The sequence below is a fragment of the Haliotis asinina genome, chromosome 3, assembly GCF_037392515.1.
Source record: "Haliotis asinina isolate JCU_RB_2024 chromosome 3, JCU_Hal_asi_v2, whole genome shotgun sequence".
NCBI lineage: Eukaryota > Metazoa > Mollusca > Gastropoda > Lepetellida > Haliotidae > Haliotis > Haliotis asinina.
Window position 1 is genome coordinate 6487700 of NC_090282.1, and position 21958 is coordinate 6509657.

Here is a 21958-nt window from a genome sequence, read left to right on the forward strand (position 1 = left end):
AGTTCTTCCAGCTACAGTAAGACTGTTTGGAATTGAAGTCGGATCATCAGACACCTATATTGATCAAACAGTAACATTGTATGTCATGCTGCAACGACCTTTGATTCATTATTCTTCTCGCTATGTGTGTCACATGTTTACTGGCAAAAATACTTTTGCAAAATTTCAAAGAATGTAATGCTTCAAGGAACGAATAACAATTTGCGACTGAGTCTCAAGGCAATGAGCACCCAATGAAGGAACTGGCCCAGACATATATCTTACTTGTTTGTGATACTTGAATGGCACTAACAGTTTTCTCTTCGTCTGCAGTGGTCACAGCAACAGTTGAACATTATTACCATCCCATTACTTAATATGAGATACAGATTGGAAATCTTGAAATGACATCATTATGATCTGACCGATAGAACTCTGAGAAGCAACATAATCAAGATAATGGAAGAAATTGTGTGACATGTCATCCATTACATGCCCTGCTGGGGCTCCGTAGAGACCCATCACATTGGTGCTGCTTAGTCAGGGTTAATATGGACAGGGATTTACCTGGATCCATTTATTCTGACTTCAGAGGATATTCAGTAATTACGTTTTGGGGTCCCTGATTCATCACTTGTGTAGTGCTCCGATTGGGGGTCCCTGATTCATCACTTGTGTAGTGCTCCGATTGGAGGTCCGATTGGAGGTACTTATAAATGTTGGCTGTCCATTATCATTTTCAAATGTGTGTTTGTACTAATATCAACATTATGGTTCACCAAATGTTCCTAACCAAACAAAAATAGAATATGATTTTATGACACTAGCCTTTTGCTTAACTATATTGAGTGAAGCAATCAGAAAGTGATAAATTTACAAGAAGGAACTTCATCAAACTAAAGGTGACAGCCAAATCCCATTGAGGAACATGGCCTTGTGGCACACCGGTTCAATTGTCCTTCCTAGCTTATAAGTTTGTTACAAATCAAAAGCTGCTACTGAGTGTCGAGCTTAGATTACATGATAGTGCCTGAGGGGTACTTTATTTTTTTAAAGTTATCAAAGGGACATTACATATTATGATCAATTTCCTTCCAAAAAGTTCTAAGAAAGTGATTTCGAGGCAGTTCAGGGGAGGCAGTGTTTGATTTGGACAAACATGTTTTTCAGTTTAACAGAGTAAGCAAATCTCAGTCCTTGAAATAAACAAACCAGTTTTTGACATGTATCAGCAACAAGTAAGGCTTAGATATGTGTATGGCCCACATAACAGAAGTCAGACACTGTGACATCACACCCTCATGTCAGTCACTGGAGATCCTTATACTTACAATGGCCTGTCCTTGTCAAATGACATGCCACGGAACACACAGCCTTGAGTCTATTTCTTAGTGTTGAGAATTTTATAAGTTCTATTAAATTTACTTCAGGGCAAAAGACATGATGGACAGGCATGCTGAAGTATACTTTGAAACAACAATAGAAATATAGGATGTTTTGTAAGGTAATTACATGTTCATAAAAACCATGTCCAACCACAGGGCTCCTTGAGGTCTGTGTCTTTCGTATTTGACATTTATGTATTATACTAGAATAGATTGCCTATCATCAATAAGCCATGTCAACACAGGAATATGGACAGGAAAACTTACAGGCAAATCTACCTGGCTTGCTGATATAGGAAGCACTGTTCCATCTCCCAAGTACCTGTTCAGTAATCTCTGATTTGCACTGAAACTGTTGCCAGAGCTTGACATGGTGCTTAGGATAAAACTTATCTACTGCGCTACATTCCAATCTATTACAGACAGCAGACTCACCTGTCAACTGCCGTGCCTGAGCAAGGAACACAGACTCATCATAGTGTAATGGTGTTCAGAGATAGCATGCAGATAATGATGTATGTCAAGCTTGTCTGTTGGGGGAATTAACATCTTAATGTGAAGCCATTTTGCCAAAATATGTTGTTATCTGTTTTCTTTTGAGAGATTGTGAAAAGTTTCTTATGAGGGCATGCACCACACTCATATACTCAAATACATACAGAAGCAGTATACATAACGAACACAGGGTTTAATGAACTATCACTAGTATCAGGCATAAGGAATTATTTGGTCCTGACCACTTGCATATTTTAGACCAAATGCTTACAATGAGCAATGGTTTTAATGAACCATTGTCATGACATAATACCAGGCAAACTCTATTTTCATCCTGTTGTCAAAGTTATAGATTTAATGGTGCCAGAGGTAAACCCCTAAACCAACAACACTGTTGCAGAATGAATGAAAGCCGGTAATGCAAAACATGTGGAAATGTTAAACCAGATATCAAAGACAGAGCTAGGTATCAAACACTGCTAGAATCATTTTTTGTATTCAGTAGTCAATGCCCCAAGCCCCTGGCAATCTGAAGCTCTGTAAACTCGGGATTGACTAAGTGAGAAGCACTCCATATTGTCTACAGACAAGGTCATCAAGCCAGTCAGGTCTTAGCTGAGAGAGTCCCTTGACACCAACAAGTAAGGACAAGGAATGGGCACATGGATAGAGTTCAGTCCTGGAATCCTGACAGAGTTAACAGTAATTCTGTTTGAACCAAACTCTGAAGTATTCCAGGTAGAAAAGGACTGCCTGTAAATAATTGAGACAGAAAAAATTTGAGGAAACCCACTGATCAAATTGGTAGTATGTGATGACATACCACTAACCAATTCCTCTGACTTGAACACTCAATCCTCAGGGTCAATGCTTATAAACCACCTGTGTTTGATGAGACCGATTTTCACAATGATTCCACTGGGTTATTGGCAGGTTCTGATGTATTCAATGAAGGTCATGGGTGTAATGGTTCCATACCTGAGTAGGACTACTCTGATGTATACAATGACGGTCATGGGTGTAATGGTTCCATACCTCAATAGGACTACTCTGATGTATTCAATGAAGGTCATGGGTGTAATGGTTCCATACCTGAATAGGACTACTCTGATGTATACAATGACGGTCATGGGTGTAATGGATCCATACCTCAATAGGACTACTCTGATGTATACAATGACGGTCATGCGTGTAATGGTTCCATACCTGAATAGGACTACTCTGATGTATACAATGAAGGTCATGCGTGTAATGGTTCCATACCTCAATAGGACTACTCTGATGTATACAATGACGGTCATGGGTGTAATGGTTCCATACCTGAATAGGACTACTCTGATGTATACAATGACGGTCATGGGTGTAATGGTTCCATACCTGAGTAGGACTACTCTGATGTATACAATGAAGGTCATGGGTGTAATGGTTCCATACCTCAATAGGACTACTCTGATGTATACAATGACGGTCATGGGTGTAATGGTTCCATACCTGAATAGGACTACTCTGATGTATACAATGACGGTCATGGGTGTAATGGTTCCATACCTGAGTAGGACTACTCTGATGTATACAATGACGGTCATGGGTGTAATGGTTCCATACCTCAGTAGGACTACTCTGATGTATACAATGACGGTCATGCGTGTAATGGTTCCATACCTGAGTAGGACTACTCTGATGTATACAATGAAGGTCATGGGTGTAATGGTTCCATACCTGAGTAGGACTACTCTGATGTATACAATGACGGTCATGGGTGTAATGGTTCCATACCTGAATAGGACTACTCTGATGTATACAATGACGGTCATGGGTGTAATGGTTCCATTCCTGAGTAGGACTACTCTGATGTATACAATGACGGTCATGGGTGTAATGGTTCCATACCTCAATAGGACTACTCTGATGTATACAATGAAAGTCATGGGTGTAATGGTGCCCTTTTTATTTCGCGCCCTGCCGTTTTTCACCTCAATCGCAATCATTTACTATGGCGAGTGTGTATTTTCCAGATCTGAAATGCTTTTTTCAAATTCTAATCTTAAAATACAAACTGAGAAGAGTAAAAACGAACTTCAGAACTGAAATTATAAGACAATTTGACTTCTTACACATGTTGTTTTTTCAAATAATCCTCACCAACATGCCCTTTGAGGTTATGAAGTGCCCTTTTCCATGAATTTACCCTGCCCATTCTCAACCCTAGGGGGAACACTAACTCTGATGTATACAATGAAGGTCATGGGTGTAATGGTTCCATATCTGAGTGGGACTACTCTTATGTTCATAAAGTACTCTGGAAAACGGTACAATAAATATACTCATATGCATAAGAAACACAAGGTTTTTTTTAAACTTAACATGAAAAAAGCTCGGAACAATAAACTGATATGAGTTTTTGGCCTACAGTGAAGTCTGATGGTGTTATCAAAAATTATTGTTGCATTTCAGAAGGCTCGAGCAGAAACACATGAAAAGAAGGAATCACCAAAGCGCACCACACCAATGAACATGTGGGCATCATGCATACACTTGTTATGAAATTGCTTGAAAACCTGACTTTTGTTACTTTTGAGTGTGAGTACACAAAAGAAATACTTACAACAAATTTTTCTCCATCTTTTTCTACTGTGTGATAGTCTGGTATTGAAATGGGAAGAGATCGTCGCTCTGAGTAGTCAATATAAGATGGTCCGGAGGAGTCATCACTTGGCTCCAGTTTCTCCGCCACCTGCTCCGGCACCGATATCACTGGAACAAAACACACATGTGCCATATCCAAACCGTGCATACGATCATGTAACACTTACTACTAAATGACGACTAGGTAACACTTATGTAATACTTGCCCTCTCTAACACATGTTCCATGCATAAAACATGCTCATAGGATCATGTAACACTTACTACTAAATGACGACTAGGTAACACTTATGTAATACTTGCCCTCTCTAACACATGGTCCATGTACAAAACATGCTCATTTGATCATGTAACACTTACTACTCAATGACAGTTAGGTAACACACAAATGTAATACTCGCCTTCTCAAACCCATTTACAATATACAAAACATGCTCATACGATCATGTAACACTTACTACTTAATGACAGTTAGATAACACACAAATGTAATACTCGCCTTCTCAAACCCATTTACAATATACAAAAATGCTGATATGATCAAGTAACAGGTATACTTAATGATAATCTGAGGTAACACTTATTATTCAAAATTGATCAAGTAACACTTACCACTTAATGGCGATCAGGCAACACTTATGTAATACTAGCCTTCACAAACACATGCTCTCAAATGTTACAAATCAAGAGACATCTTGATGTCCCAGAGGTTCAAGAACATAATGTTGTCAAAGTCTAGCTTGTCTGAAGGGACCTCACATTTTGATATGTGTTATCAATGAAGAATTAATGATCTTGTAAATAAAGAAACAGTTTATCAAAGGAAAAATGCCACTTATTATAAGTCTTATTTCAGCCTTAATTGATACTGAAATGTGGAGCCACAGGCCCTCAGTTTACTATTTGGATTGACAGACAAAATCAGGCTAACACTAGTAACAGAAATGAGTGAGAGAATGAGTTTATTTTTATGCCGCACTCAGCAATATTCCAGCTATATGGTGGTGGTCTATAAATAAATGAGTCTGGACCAGACAATCCACAATCCACAGCAGGAGCATTGATCAGTGCAATTGGGAACTGATGACATTAGTCAACCAAGTCAGCTTGCCTCACCACCCAATCCCCTCGGTCACTTAGTCGCCTTTTATGGCAAGCATGGGTTTCTGAAGGCCTATTCTACCCCGGATCTAAACCTGTTGGTTAACAGGAAGCTGAAGCAATATTTCAAGGTGAAATAGTGATTATCAATAATTATTATTTGACAGAATACAAGTCCACCCTGAGGAGCAATTTTAATCAAGAAAGTCAACATTTTTAGAACATATTTCCCAGAACATGTTTCACTTAATTTCATCAGTGGAATTTTCTGGAAAGATCATAATGGCCCACCCAGATCAAAACAGTTGGCATTTCTGAGACATACATGATAAAATGATCATAAGCTTCAAGTTTAATGTGAGAAAACATATTTCTTTCGAATTCCATGATATAACATTACTGCTATTATCCAAAACATGTGTTTTGCATTATTTCCCAACAGATGTACAATGAGAGGCAACCACAATATTGAGGAACAAAATAAATACATGCTGAAGTACCTCCATACACAGGATCAGAACACAAGGATATTGTGAATTATTGACAAAAATTCTTTCAAAAGTCCACATCATTGAAATTTTCAAGCTTCAGTAAATTCTAATCAAAAGGACAAAAGAAATTAATTAATGAAACAAAAATAGTTTGATCAAGTTGTGTTTGATTTATGTGATCATGTAACAGACATGACAGAAAGAAATTCTGATGGTAATGTAGTGTTCACAAATACTGAGCATTCCTTCTGATATGTGGTGTATTTGTGTAAAATGTACAATGTACAAATACACTTCTCAAGATTCCACTTCAAAGTTTAAAAGTCAAACAACAGGATGACAACACTTTTCCTAAATCATCCTTCTCAGGAAACCTGTAGTTCTGTCAAGATCTTCACCTTTTTGTGTATCAGCGATGTAATAAATAACTTATGATAATTGAAATTGTGTAGACATTTTCATTGCTAAATGTAATGTGTATGGGCGATCTGTGACTGCGAATTTCTATTCCTGCAGGATGAGAGTTAGCAATACACATGGGTGGGTGATCTGTGACAATGTGTATTCCTGCAGGATGAGAGTTACCAATACACATGGGTGGGTGATCTGTGACTGCGAATTTGTATTCCTGCAGGATGAGAGTTACCAATACACATGGGTGGGTGATCTGTGACAATGTGTATTCCTGCAGGATGGGAGTTACCAATACACATGGGTGGGTGATCTGTGACTGCGAATTTCTATTCCTGCAGGATGAGAGTTACCAATACACATGGGTGGGTGATCTGTGACAATGTGTATTCCTGCAGGATGAGAGTTACAAATACACATGGGTGGGTGATCTGTGACTGCGAATTTGTATTCCTGCAGGATGAGAGTTACCAATACACATGGGTGGGTGATCTGTGACTGCGAATTTCTATTCCTGCAGGATGAGAGTTACCAATACACATGGGTGGGAGATCTGTGACTGCGAATTTGTATTCCTGCAGGATGAGAGTTACCAATACACATGGGTGGGTGATCTGTGATAATTTGTATTCCTGCAGGATGAGAGTTACCAATACACATGGGTGGGTGATCTGTGACAATGTGTATTCCTGCAGGATGAGAGTTACAAATACACATGGGTGGGTGATCTGTGACTGCGAATTTCTATTCCTGCAGGATGAGAGTAACCAATACACATGGGTGGGTGATCTGTGACAATGTGTATTCCTGCAGGATGAGAGTTACCAATACACATGGGTGGGTGATCTGTGACTGCAAATTTGTATTCCTGCAGGATGAGAGTTACAAATACACATGGGTGGGTGATCTGTGACAATGTGTATTCCTGCAGGATGAGAGTTACAAATACACATGGGTGGGTGATCTGTGACTGCGAATTTGTATTCCTGCAGGATGAGAGTTACCAATACACATGGGTGGGTGATCTGTGACTGCGAATTTGTATTCCTGCAGGATGAGAGTTACCAATACACATGGGTGGGTGATCTGTGACTGCGAATTTCTATTCCTGCAGGATGAGAGTTACCAATACACATGGGTGGGTGATCTGTGATAATTTGTATTCCTGCAGGATGAGAGTAACCAATACACATGGGTGGGTGATCTGTGACAATGTGTATTCCTGCAGGATGAGAGTTACAAATACACATGGGTGGGTGATCTGTGACTGCGAATTTCTATTCCTGCAGGATGAGAGTTACCAATACACATGGGTGGGTGATCTGTGATAATTTGTATTCCTGCAGGATGGGAGTTACCAATACACATGGGTGGGTGATCTGTGACTGCGAATTTCTATTCCTGCAGGATGAGAGTTACCAATACACATGGGTGGGTGATCTGTGACTGCGAATTTGTATTCCTGCAGGATGAGAGTTACCAATACACATGGGTGGGTGATCTGTGACAATGTGTATTCCTGCAGGATGGGAGTTACCAATACACATGGGTGGGTGATCTGTGACTGCGAATTTCTTTTCCTGCAGGATGAGAGTTACCAATACACATGGGTGGGTGATCTGTGATAATTTGTATTCCTGCAGGATGGGAGTTACCAATACCCATGGGTGGGTGATCTGTGATAATTTGTATTCCTGCAGGATGAGAGTTGCCAATACACATGGGTGGGTGATCAGTGATAATTTGTATTCCTGCAGGATGGGAGTTACCAATACACATGGGTGGGTGATCTGTGATAATTTGTATTCCTACAAGATGTGAGTTACCAATACACATGGGTGGGTGATCTGTGATAATTTGTATTCCTGCAGGATGGGAGTTACCAATACACATGGGTGGGTGATCTCTGACAAAGTGCATTCCTGCAAGATGTGAGTTACCAATACACATGGGTGGGTGATCTGTGATAATTTGTATTCCTGCAGGATGTGAGTTACCAATACACATGGGTGGGTGATCTGTGATAATTTGTATTCCTGCAGGATGGGAGTTACCAATACACATGGGTGGGTGATCTGTGACAATGTGTATTCCTGCAGGATGAGAGTTACCAATACACATGGGTGGGTGATCTGTGACTGCGAATTTGTATTCCTGCAGGATGGGAGTTACCAATACACATGGGTGGGTGATCTGTGACTGCGAATTTGTATTCCTGCAGGATGAGAGTTACCAATACACATGGGTGGGTGATCTGTGACAATGTGTATTCCTGCAGGATGGGAGTTACCAATACACATGGGTGGGTGATCTGTGACTGCGAATTTGTATTCCTGCAGGATGGGAGTTACCAATACACATGGGTGGGTGATCTGTGATAATTTGTATTCCTGCAGGATGGGAGTTACCAATACACATGGGTGGGTGATCTGTGATAATTTGTATTCCTGCAGGATGAGAGTTACCAATACACATGGGTGGGTGATCTGTGATAATTTGTATTCCTGCAGGATGGGAGTTACCAATACACATGGGTGGGTGATCTGTGATAATTTGTATTCCTGCAGGATGGGAGTTACCAATACACATGGGTGGGTGATCTGTGACAATGTGTTTTCCTACAAGATGTGAGTTACCAATACACACGGGTGGGTGATCTGTGACAATGTGTATTCCTGCAGGATGAGAGTTACCAATACACATGGGTGGGTGATCTGTGATAATTTGTATTCCTGCAGGATGGGAGTTACCAATACACATGGGTGGGTGATCTGTGACAATGTGTATTCCTACAAGATGTGAGTTACCAATACACATGGGTGGGTGATCTGTGACAATGTGGATTCCTACAAGATATGAGGTACAATACACATAGACGGATGATCTGTGACAATGCATACATCTGCTGGATGAGGGTTACCAATATACGTGGACGGTCTACAGTTATTTATCAACCTCAAAAACTGTCAAAATCAGGAATGGCATCCCATGTACATGTATGTGGCTGTTGCGTGGTGTATCCCATGTGTTGCCTTTCGGGGTGACGATAAAGAGAAATGGTGGTGCGTTCATAAGATGTCTGTCATTGAAAAGTTTGTTAACACTTAAAATCCCTATCCAAGTTCAGGTTCTCTTACCTTTTGTATAGTAAAAAATATCATTTTTCACTTGTGGCCTTGAAGTATAGAATTAAACAAACAACAACTCAAATCAAATACAGCATAGATTTATCTAATTACAGCGTGGTTGACTGAAAATGTCAAGTGCTTTCCCTTGAGTTGCATAGTAATTTAATTTCTTTCCAACCTTCAGTATGTTTGCATGTGATTTAAGCAGGTGAAGTGTTCATACAGGAATATAAACAGATTAAAATGCAAGCACATCTGTCACCTAAAGTTGAATTAAATTTGAAAGAAACTAACTAAATCATGAAAACAAAAGTGACTTCACCTTTGATTATTGAGGTGACTAATTCTGAGGTGACATTTGGATGTTACAAATCAAAATAATAACTGTTTGACAAAGATAATGAAGTATTCAAGATGTCTGTCAAGATATATATAATCTATATCAGATCACATGAAAATGGAAACATGCCATGTTGCCAATGTTGGCAATCCTGTTGCAAGCAACACAGATGTGGAGATGTTGACTTGTACAAGGAAAACCTGCAGCAGTTAAACTGAACATGGGACTGGCAATCAATAAATACCATGTGCGTAATCCAAAAACCATCTAGTCCCGAGCAATTTGCTAGCTGGAAACAACAGGTTGATTGCAGCTCAATTAAGGAAATAAGGGATTTGGCCATGTACAATGACTTTGTCAGAGATAAATGGTAGTAGGACATTTTCATCTTTTCATTAACTTTGAAACAACTTTCTTCGGTGTCCATTTGGAATTAAAAAACATTATGTGGAACATTTTGGATGACAAACTTTATTGAAAATGAACCAATCAGAAACCCTGATTCCACAGAATACTTTCCTCAATAGATAATGATAACTAAACACCAAAGCAGTAACTTGCTTGATAAAAGTGTTAGTACCTACACCAAAACATTGCACTTACTGCGATAAATAAGTTGACTATCCATAAAACTTGGTTCTCCTTCATCTTTACAACTTCTTAAATGCCTCTCAAAGTCAGTATGTAATAGCATGGCTTTTGGGGGGGGGTTTCGGGGGTGGTGGTGTTATTTTCATTTTATTCCTACTGAACGACATTCTTCAACACATTCTTCCAACTCACATTATTGGGAGTGTTCCTCCTAATGTTGAAAGTTTTTTTATCGGATCCTTCACCCTATTCAACCCCACTTTCTTCCTGCTATTCTATGTTCTACCACACATTCTTCCTCCAGTACTATGTTCTACCACACATTCTTCCTCCAGTACTACGTTCTACCACACATTCTTCCTCCAGTACAATGGTCTACCAGTTAGACCACACATTCTTCCTCCATTACAATGTTCTACCACACATTCTTCCTCTGGCACATAATTCTATCACACATGCTTCCTCCAGTACAATGATCTACCACACATTCTTCCTCCAGCACAATGTTCTACAGTTCTACCACACATTCTAATTCCAGTACTAAGTTCTACCACACATTCTTCCTCCAGTACAATGATCTACCACACATTCTTCCTCCAGCACAATGTTCTACAGTTCTACCACACATTCTAATTCCAGTACTAAGTTCTACCACACATTCTTCCTCAGGTACAATGTTCTACCACACACTCTTCCTCCAGTACTGTATTCTATCACAAAATGATCTACTGGTACCATGTGTACCACTGTCAAACGTATATTCTTCCTTCTGTATTCCCAAGTTCTTCTACACATTCTTTCTTTTCGAACATATTTTACCAATCTTGGCAAAAGGGACAGCAGAAACAAAACACAACAATGTTCAAAATAAGGACATTTTCAGAGAAATGTGTATAACTCTCTTTTCATTCACCAGTCTACTGGGATCTCTCTTTAATCCTGCCATCATGATGTTTGACAGGCATTTAGAACTTTGTATTATTTACACACAACGTTTTGGGGCTAATACCCCTTTATCAAGTGTGTTGTATGACCTAGGAATGGTAGAATAGATTAACCTCTGTTGTCTTTCTTTCCAAAGAATGAATCAAACATGTGCAAGCGCTGATATTGGCTTGGCTCTCAAAACTCCTTTGAAGAGCACTGTAGGACACATGTATCTATGGTGGGATGAAGTTCCAGAGGATAAAGATCTTGTCCATGTGGTGCTACCTTTGGAAAACATGATCAATAGACACAAAGGGTCCCATCATTCCAGACATCTCTACCACAATATCCTAAGATGACTGGTACTGTTTCATCTAAACCAACATAATGACAAAGCTAAAAGCTTCTTTTGACTGTCATGACTGCTGTCGGCCATAATACCCAACATCACCTTAAGCAATACAATACTAACAACACAACAGAAGCAAACTCCATCGACAGTCATTAACTATTTCTGTTGATGATGCTGACCGATACTGATTTTTAAGTTATTTCCAACACAACCTGTCTGTAATCAGGACTGGATTACATGGTCTAGACAATACTCCTAAATAGTGCAAGCTTCAAACCAATATTCTCATGGCTATCATGGTAGAATATGTACAAGAACTCAATCAGCTCACAGTAAGAACTGCCATCCCCTCTCCTACTGACGTCCGTCATTATCAGTAGTCATTATGACCATCAGATCCCCATACTCGTATCTTCTCATAACACAGGGGACATGAAAGAAAATGACCTATTTACATCACATGCTGACATATTTCAATCACTTACCACATTCTGGGCCAAAGAAGTTTAAATACACAAGCTAATAAGTTACATTTAGTACAAGCCTAATTACATTTTAGCACTATCAGAGAGTATTTTCTGACCCCACTGGACCAAAAACAGAATTTTATGAGACTTAGGCTTTGAATTAATGGCTAAATTTGCAGACTGCATGATAGTGAAAAACATTCCCAATTAATCAATTTTTACTGACTTTAAATGGACCTCAAAGAAACTACATCCCTGAAATAATGGAGTTTCGTATGACAGAGCAATATTCAGTTATATTCTAAAACCATCAAAATGAAGAGTATCTTAAGTATTCTTTATATGTTATCTTTACGCACAAGAACAGTTAGTAAATCCTAGAGAAAGAGTCTTCAAACGAGTGATTGAAGGCTGTCCTACTGTAATATAACAGCTGCAGCCTGGACCATTGTTCATACAATAAGCAGCATCAGAGGTTTGATAACAGCAGTCCGTAAACAAATGAATCTGGATCAGACAATCCAGTGATCAATATCATGAGCATCAATCTGTGCAATTGGGATACAATGAAATGTGTCAATACCATCAACCAAAGCAGTAAGTGATTGATCAGTGATTGATCACTCAGTCCTGTTAGTTGCCTCTTCTGAGAAGCATGAATTGCCTGAACACCAATTCAAACCCAGATCTTCACGGATGAAGGATGTCAGCATAGTTTTAAGCCTTTGCTCACCTGTCAGAGTTAGACGATCCCCTCCAGATCGTATCAAATCAACCACTTGCTTGTGGGTGGAGCCTTCTACATTCACATTGTTCCTGAAAGAAAAAATCAGGGCAATATGAAGCAATGAAACAACCAATTAGGGTAGCAGTCAGGGTGACTATTGACGGGGAAACAACTATTGTGACCAACTACTGCAATAGTTTTTTCCTTGTTCAATTGTTTCAAAAGTAATTTCCCAAATGAAAGTATAGTTCATATAAAATAAAAGCAAGTTGAAGTAGTTTAAATCTCTCTTAATAACTGACAAGACATTTGAAACCCAGATCAAGTAAACTGTTAAGATATAAACTCAATGAAGCTGCAAGTTTCCACCCAAACATCCTGTATTTTACACTGTGTATTTATCAACAGAGGGTAATCACTAAACTATAGTCACACTATCGACTATAGTCGATGAATTGGAGGTTTTAGTTTTAACCATTGCTTAATTGTTCTCGGAGATTCAACAACTGCAATCCATCGATAGTCTGATGCATCATTACAGCCCTAGTACTGCTTGTTAGCACTGCAGACACAGATTACAGTCCATCTGTATCAAAGTGACAATGATGAATTGCAAAATAACTCAAAATGAGTAATACTCTGATACAAGTCAATATGGCACATGGTGATAAATAAAACTACCCTAGGCACAACAATATCTGCTGTGTGTTATTTTACACCCATCCCTGGAAAATGTTGTTTAAGAGACTACCAAGTAGTGTGTACAAGTTGGTATATTCAATGGAAGGTCAGAGCACAATGACTGCTACAATGCACTGCATGTGATGCATAGTATACAGCACTGTTGACTGGACAAGATGCACTTCACAGCTTTGAAGGTAAAGGATTTCTTTCAATATGAAGCATAAATAAGAAAAAACATTTAATCTTAAATACTTGAAAGAAACTTCTAAAGCTATGGTGTTTCTCTTATCAGGATAAAAAACTACTATCCACAAAATGCCAGAGGCTAATGAATCTGGTTACAGAAATATTTCAATCTGATTTTTGTTTAAGATTGCAGTCAGCAATATTTTATCAGCATGAGGAATCAGATAATAATCCTATAGGGCCCAGACAAACCAATGATTGATATTGTGATTCATACCAACTCTGTCTCGCACTGATCATGTGAAGCAAGTCATCCAGAATCTGACCATCCAATCCTTTAAGATGCCTCACACAACAAGAGTAAGGTAACAGGAACTTTTTCACCAAAATCGCCTTGAGGGCCACATTAAGTGGATTTACATCAATAGTAACTATTACATACAATGTGACACTTCATCTGTCTGCTGCAAAGCCCTGAAGACCAACAGCCAGATAAACCTTGTCTTTCAACAAAACTTCCAGTCCTAAACATATAGATATGTTACAGAAGAACTTTATTTACATATTGTACTGGACTTGGACTAGTCTGCATGGCAATTTTTATTAGTTATTAAGAATACATCATGGATTTTGTTGGAACATCGAAAGGTTTCTATAAAAGACCAGCAGCTGTACTGGTTATCCTCCTATGTTAAGGACGTTGATACCCTTATCATCATTTAGTTTATCCCTTAGCAAAGACTCAGCCATCATTAAAATCAGGCATTGGGGGATTTGAGCTGTCTCAACTAGGGGTTGAGATTCCTGATTTGGTATAGGATTTAGGACAGGTGCGGACATGACAAATTGCCCAACATCCCAGTCCAGTGTTTGTCTTTTTTTTCTGTTGGGCAAGCAAATTTGTATATGACGCTGTACCAGAGTCCACTTGACTTTCCAATGTTAATTACGTTGCTTATTTAAAAAATCAACAAGAAAGTCAGCCGGGACAGTGGAAAAATGATCAGGGCAAGTGATTTTACATGTGCCACTGTACTAGAGTACATGAGCAATAATAAGCTTATTTCCAGCCCCCACCCCCGTTAAGGACCTCAGCTAAATTCAGAGCTTAAAACTTCAGAGCTATGACAAAGTCCCTTGACCTTGGATTTCAAACAGTGCTGTAATTTAGCAGAGAAATATAATACTCAATGCCAGATTCAGTACTTGATGACAGACTGATGGCTGAAGTCATGAGATGATCCCAAAGTAGTATATACATACATACAAGTCGGGGTGTTTCTGTTTTTGCCTATGTGGAGTAATTAAACCTAGAGACATTAAGCCTCATTAAACAATCTAGGGAAATTAGTCAATGACAAAAATGCCAACGATGTTCACATTCTAAAGTGAGTGTGAAAATGGTTTCATTGTTTGAAACATATATAATTTAAAAATGAAATGTATTGGGTTATCAACCTTAAGGACACCTTTTCCCACAAGTTACATAATTATGTCATATTTACAATATTAAAAAAAAGAAACTACAAAAATCTTTCAATGAGCTTAATATATTTATGAACACATCCAAATAATACTGGTTTCATTCCATTTTCACAAAACACACATTCAGAGTTCCCATTGAATTCATCATTGTTAATATTATTATAGTGATATATTCCACAAATTTGATCAATGTGTTGGTATGGACACCACCTGCTTTAACATGTTTAACAGTCTGCGCAAAAAATACATCTACTAGTATAGGATTCAACATGCTTGCCCTTTTAACGAACATGATGAACACCCTCTGTCAGTGATTTTCCAGTGTCCAAAGGGATATGTACATAACATCAAGTTTGCTGGTTATGCCTAGTGAAATCTGTTTACGGCATTGGGATTGATTATTTTTTGCATTAATGAGTACATTAACACTGAAAATACTCCTCTGTATGACATTGATGTTTATACTTTGACAGCTGATATTTTACTAATTAACTAATTAAAGAGCAGTCGTATGCTTTTCTATCTTAAACATTACTTGACTCAGACAATAGTGATCTACATATGAGCATATAGATATCCAACCTCTACTTTAGGACAGGTTTAGGAAACCAGACTTTATAGTTATACTGAAGTATATATAGCATGTGCATGTTATTCTTAATAAACAACTTGGCCACACTGAATAAAGTAATATCAGAAACTGTTAAACTGCTAAAGAGTTTAATTCAACAAATGAACAGTTGTTAAAAGACATTTCCTTGTTTGCTTTTAATTTAAGGCTGAGAAATGCATGTGACACACATTCCTACATCACAAACTAGGACCATGTGACAGACTTTCAGGAGAAAGTGTCTTCTCATCATTTGTCATGTTTGTTTTTTTTGTTTTTGTTTTTTGGTTACGGAACTGTGATCTGAACTAAGGAAAAACCCGAAGAGATTTTTTGAAATAACACACTTTAGACTTTAGACACTGACTAATTTCAGCCTAGTCAGCCTAACTATGGTAACAGCAGTTCATGTGGTAACACAACAATCAACTTAAAATGGTGTTAGATAACCTTTGGACATGACTTGTGAATGCAAACAGAACTGACATACACATCCTCTTTATGTTTACGAAACAGCATCCTTCCTCCTGTCTGACATTGTCTTCAAACCATCACTTCAGATCATTATGTATAACCAGCAGAAATAACAAGGAGAGACAGATGCATGTCATAGTGAAAGTAATGGCAATGTGGATGACACTCGCTTCAGGTTGTACAGGTACATTCACTTAGTCACGTGCACTTTGCTGAAATTCAACATGTTCGATGCTGGAGATTTTGAGGTTTGTCTACTGCTGTGACATCTGATATTCTTCCTTGTTAAAGTGTGAACCAACCACATCGCCCACAGTACAATGCTACTGAAATGTCCATTAGAGTGAATTTACAATATCTCATTTGTAGATTACCATAGTAAGAGGTCATCCTATACACAATGTCTAGATTATGTCTATGTAGAGTCAAAATGCTCATAGTTCACATTATCATCATTATGCCTCTGAGGATCATGAATTATCCATACACAAGAAATACTTTGATGAAATAACATTTGGACTAGCTTGAACATAAGCATCATATTCTACAGATTTAGTTATTATATGAGATGAGTGGGTGAGTGAGGATGATTTCATGCCACCTTTAGCAATATTTCAGCAATATCAAGATGGAGGACACCAGAAACAGACGACAGACATTGTACCCATGTGGGTAATTGAACCCCGCACCTTCGCAATGACGAGTGAACGCTTTAACCAATAGGTTTCTACATGGAACAATATTAGCTTATATACTTGAACAAGCACAACTTTACTCAGCTCATGGTTTTGCAGCCTGCTATTCTTACATGTTGAAGTTATCACTAAAAATACCACAATGTGTTTGACATGTTGCAATTTGGAATGTGACAATAGGTGGGGAAATGACATTATATTACTCATACTATAGGCTTGTATACAACCCTTTTTGAGTTGATATTCTTTGTTTTTCCAGATGAATCATAGACGTAAATCATTTGGTTTTTATTTCAAAGAACAAAGACAAGATAATGTAAGCCAGAGAGCATGTATGTCAGAGGGCACTGTGAAATTAAGCTATTTGAGGATATGCATAAGCTAGCAGACCAATTTCTGTTATTATTCAAGCCTTGCACGTAAACATTACCAATGATACAGTGATTGTAAATGAATGCATTGTATGCATTGTGATACAAGGGTTGCAAGGGTATGTCTTGTCATAAATGGATGTATTGTATGCATTGTGATACAAGGGTTGCAAGGGTATGTCTTGTCATAAATGGATATATTGTATGCATTGTGATACAAGGGTTGCAAGGGTATGTCTTGTCTTAAATGGATGTATTGTATGCATTGTAGTATATACATGTATTGTGACACAAGGGGTACAAATGTGTGTATTGTGATGCGGACGTTGGAAATGGACGAATTGTGTTTGTTGTGGCACAAGGTTTGTAAACAGATGTGGTTGATAAACAGACACTGTAAATGTAATAAAATATACTGCCATATAATAAATATACCTCAATAATTGATTATAACTATTTTATTATTAAATGCACCCTGCTTGAAGATGCATGTGCACATCTAATATCTATTCTGATGCCTTAGCACCATTTATCATATTCAGACAATTAACAGACAGGGTATTAATCTAGAAGTGCAAAGATCACAAAGAGGCTGATATTCTGCCTCAAGTCTGTGGTGGGGGGAATGTCACTGACACCAATATGACAACAAAGCCAGTATAGACAGACAGACATAAATCTCATTTGAGGGAAGAAATCTAAATAGAATGATAAGAAATGTAAACAATAAGACAAACAATAATTAATAAAGTAGTCATTACAAATGATGGCATGTTACATGATGTTCTTAATGTTTACAGAATGAAATACAGATATATACATATGGCAAAAACGGAAGAAAGTCAATAACATCTTATTACGTTCAGAAGAAAGGCAAAACTATGCATAATAACCAATATGTACTGGACATGTAATGGTTTACATAATGAATAACAGACATACGGTCAAGTATGAAGCCATCAGCACAAATATGGAAATAAGGAATAATAATAAGTATCTCTGTGTATGCATGCATGTGTGAGATACAATCTTATCTAATCTTGTACAATCTTATCAAATCTTCGCCATAAATAGTCAACAACAGCCGTAATTCTACATTTACACATCTAAAGTCTGTTTCCTGACTGTTTAGAGATAAGAAGTCATATGTACTTTATTTTATGTGAATTCAGAGTGTTCTACCTGTGACGTCATGACAATCTAAACTGACATCCAACTGTCAAGCATTAACCTGCTATGGTAGTCAACAGAAATCAACACCCCTTTTTAGCTGATGTTTACAATTTCCAAAAACATTCCCAATATATGACACTATCACTGCTAGTGTAATATATCTTATACTGGACACATGCATTTTCTCAAACATACTGTGCAGCTGAATGAATTTCAGTTATCTCCCATGTCAAATTCTAGTGAGGCAAGAGATATCATTACATTATAAACAGCATAATTATATTATAACCCTTCAGTGAAATCAGGTTAACAGATGTGGTGACAAACTTGTCCAATAAAACATTTTTGCTTTACCATAAAACTTTAAATTACCAAACAATTAAGTTTACTACCTTCATTTAGTGGTTGGGCTAAATCAAAATTGAAGCCATTACCATGTATGGAACAACTGTTGTTCCAAAGTCGTGTTATTTGATTAAGTAACAATATTCACAACAACTTTCGGAAAGGTTGTGTGTGTGTGTTGTGTTATGTCTGTGTGTGCATATGTGTGTGCATGTGTTGTGTAATGTGTATAAGAAAATATGTGTGTGTTGTTTTGTGTGTGTGTGTGTACATTTTGCTTTGTGTGTGTGTGCATAGTGCTAGAACAAAATGTAGGAGGTGTGTAAAAATAAGAGTGAAGATATTTTTAAATTTGCTTCTTGACCTATTCAGATATTCATGTCTTAAGGTCGCCTACACATTTTCATCGTCCAAAGTTGAGAATGGAATAATCTCCCTCCCCTCTCATGACATTATGACCATAAGCTCAGTAGTGTGGAATAGCTGACTGCCAAGTGTTGAATGGCAAAACAAACACTGTCAAGTGTGGATGCCATGTGGTAAGTGGGACTTTGGCACTGTTGGTAAATGAAATTCACTTTCCAGGTCTAGATTTCTGGATAAATGAAGTGGTTTCTGTAGCACAAATTTCATTCATGTAAATATCACCCAGTAGGCATGGTTTCTGGATATTAGGGTGATACAAATGAAGCTGTACAAATGAAGTAATGTAACGTTATGTTGCTGAAGAACTGATTCCTGCTCCTGCAGAATCAACAATTAAAAGAAGTTTTCCTAGTATTGAATTAAGAAATATATTTGCATGCTATACAGGACGTGTATGAAAGGCATTTTGTGTCATGATACGGTAATATACCAATGTTTGACATCTGTATTATTATTATTAACATATCATATAATGCATGAATGCACTGCCTATCAACATTCATAAATATTTTGCAAAATTACTTAAAGTTATTATTAGATTTTCTTGTATTACAAAGGCATTCAACCAGCCTGGAATGATTGATGACAAAAATCAACATCTTTCATCCAACATGCAAATAAATAATTTTTGGGAGGAATTTGTCATCAAAATACTTAACCAAGGCAAACAGAAGGTTGACATTGTGATATCATTGCAAACATTTTCAGACATTATACATGAACATGGTTCAAAATTAATGCTTTGAGGGAAAGATCTCCACTTATGCATTTTCACTTGTAAACTTACCAATACTGGTATTTAATTTTCAAAAAATGCTCATCGTAGCTTCTCTTGGTTACTTACACATCACAATAATTGCATAATTGTGACAGAGAACCAGTCAGCTCAGTGTGCATATGCAGAAGTATAACGTTACTGCTTCATAGGTTTGATAATCAACATTCATCATTTCTGGAAGCGCAAGAGCAATAAAATGTCACCTGCTAATACAAACAAAGATACTATAGAGGAGATAAACATCACGTGTTGGCCAATTTCTGGGTGTTACTGAGTATTTGAAGCACGGGAATGCATTTGGATTTGCTATCTATTTCTAAACCAGGTAGCATGTGTTTGCTATAAAATAAAAAAAGTTAATTTCGAACACAGAAAACATATTTTCTCCTGTATTTCTTTGATTATAGTACCATGGACTTAACGGGACTGGTGTTGATTCAGAGTATCACAAACTTATTACCTCACTATGTCTCTGATCATATGAATTATAGCATCATAAACCAAATAAATGGTTCACTTGCTTCCATGGTGAATGCAAACACTTTTCATAGAGAATAAGACAAACATTCAGATTACCTAAGTGTGCATAAGAATCATCTTGTTTCTACAGTGTCATACTGACACTAATGTAGTTTGATACAGCCATTTAAAATACCAGGGCCAAAATATCTTTATGACATTTACACTTAGAACAGTCTGAATCCTTGCCCTAGAACACTTTTAACAAACGTAAATACCAACATCAGCTGTCAAAATATAGATCAACCATACCTGCATAATATTATCATTAGAGTCACATCAGAACAACATCCCTGTCAACATACACAATGAGTGACATATTCAACTTAAGTTGAAAACAGAGGTGTTTAGTGAGCAATGAACAACTGGAAAGTGACACTCACACTTCCAAGATGCGGTCTCCTTTACGTATCCCAGCTTTCTGAGCTGCCCCTCCTTCCAAAACTGCACTCACATGTTGGAGGGGTGCATAAAGTACTCCGGCAATAGATTTCAACACCCCTCCCTCGCTAATTTGTCCTCTAACGTTAAAACCAAAGCCTGTTTCTGTCTTTGTAATATGTACTATTCGAGGACCGTAAACAGCGGTTGAAATTGTATCGTCTGAAGGGGAGGGCAAGCTCCCCTCATCGCCACTGTCCGCCATCTTTGTCACGTGATTGATTGTGTACTTCCGGTTTAACTCCTGTCAAAACACAACATTACAGGTCACCTGTATTATTTGACCTGTACCGCAACATAGCGATCCTTGAATGTCATTGCATGATGGTCTCTGTCAGAAATTAATGTCTCAAGTGGCTTTATTGCCAACACTCTACATCATCGACACTAACAGAAATGTGTAAATAGCAAGTTTATGCTAGTGGGTTGCTGAATATTGCCACAAGACAATATATGCCTCGTGTTAATGATTTCTCGCTTACCGCACAAGAAACAGCAAGTCCAAATAATGATGAATCATTGACTGAAATGTAATAATTGTAGAATGTAAAAAGTGCCAAAATGGTAGGAGTAAAGTAATTTATGTAGTACGAATGAAATGTTGACGTTTGAGTATGACGTGTACTGGCCCTTACGTGAAACGATATACAGTACAGGCTGTATTTTGTCCTCGCTTATAGCTTAGGGTGTCATGATGATATCATAGCTCACGATACAGTATACTAATCTTTC

The 21958-nt window shown here is 37.8% G+C and overlaps 1 protein-coding gene across 1 annotated transcript in view; it reads right to left on the bottom strand.

Moving 5' to 3' along the window:
- LOC137277372 (sorting nexin-27-like) overlaps positions 1 to 21452 on the bottom strand; it is a 51881-nt gene extending 30429 nt beyond the window's left edge. Inside the window, exons 1-3 of the mRNA XM_067809076.1 lie at positions 21169 to 21452; positions 13046 to 13128; positions 4465 to 4613 (exon numbers count right to left, since the gene is read on the bottom strand). Coding sequence (XP_067665177.1) covers positions 4465 to 4613; positions 13046 to 13128; positions 21169 to 21431 — 495 coding nt within the window. The 5' untranslated portion in view covers positions 21432 to 21452. The remainder of the gene's footprint in view (positions 1 to 4464; positions 4614 to 13045; positions 13129 to 21168) is intronic.
- Between the last annotated feature and the right edge of the window lie 506 nt (positions 21453 to 21958).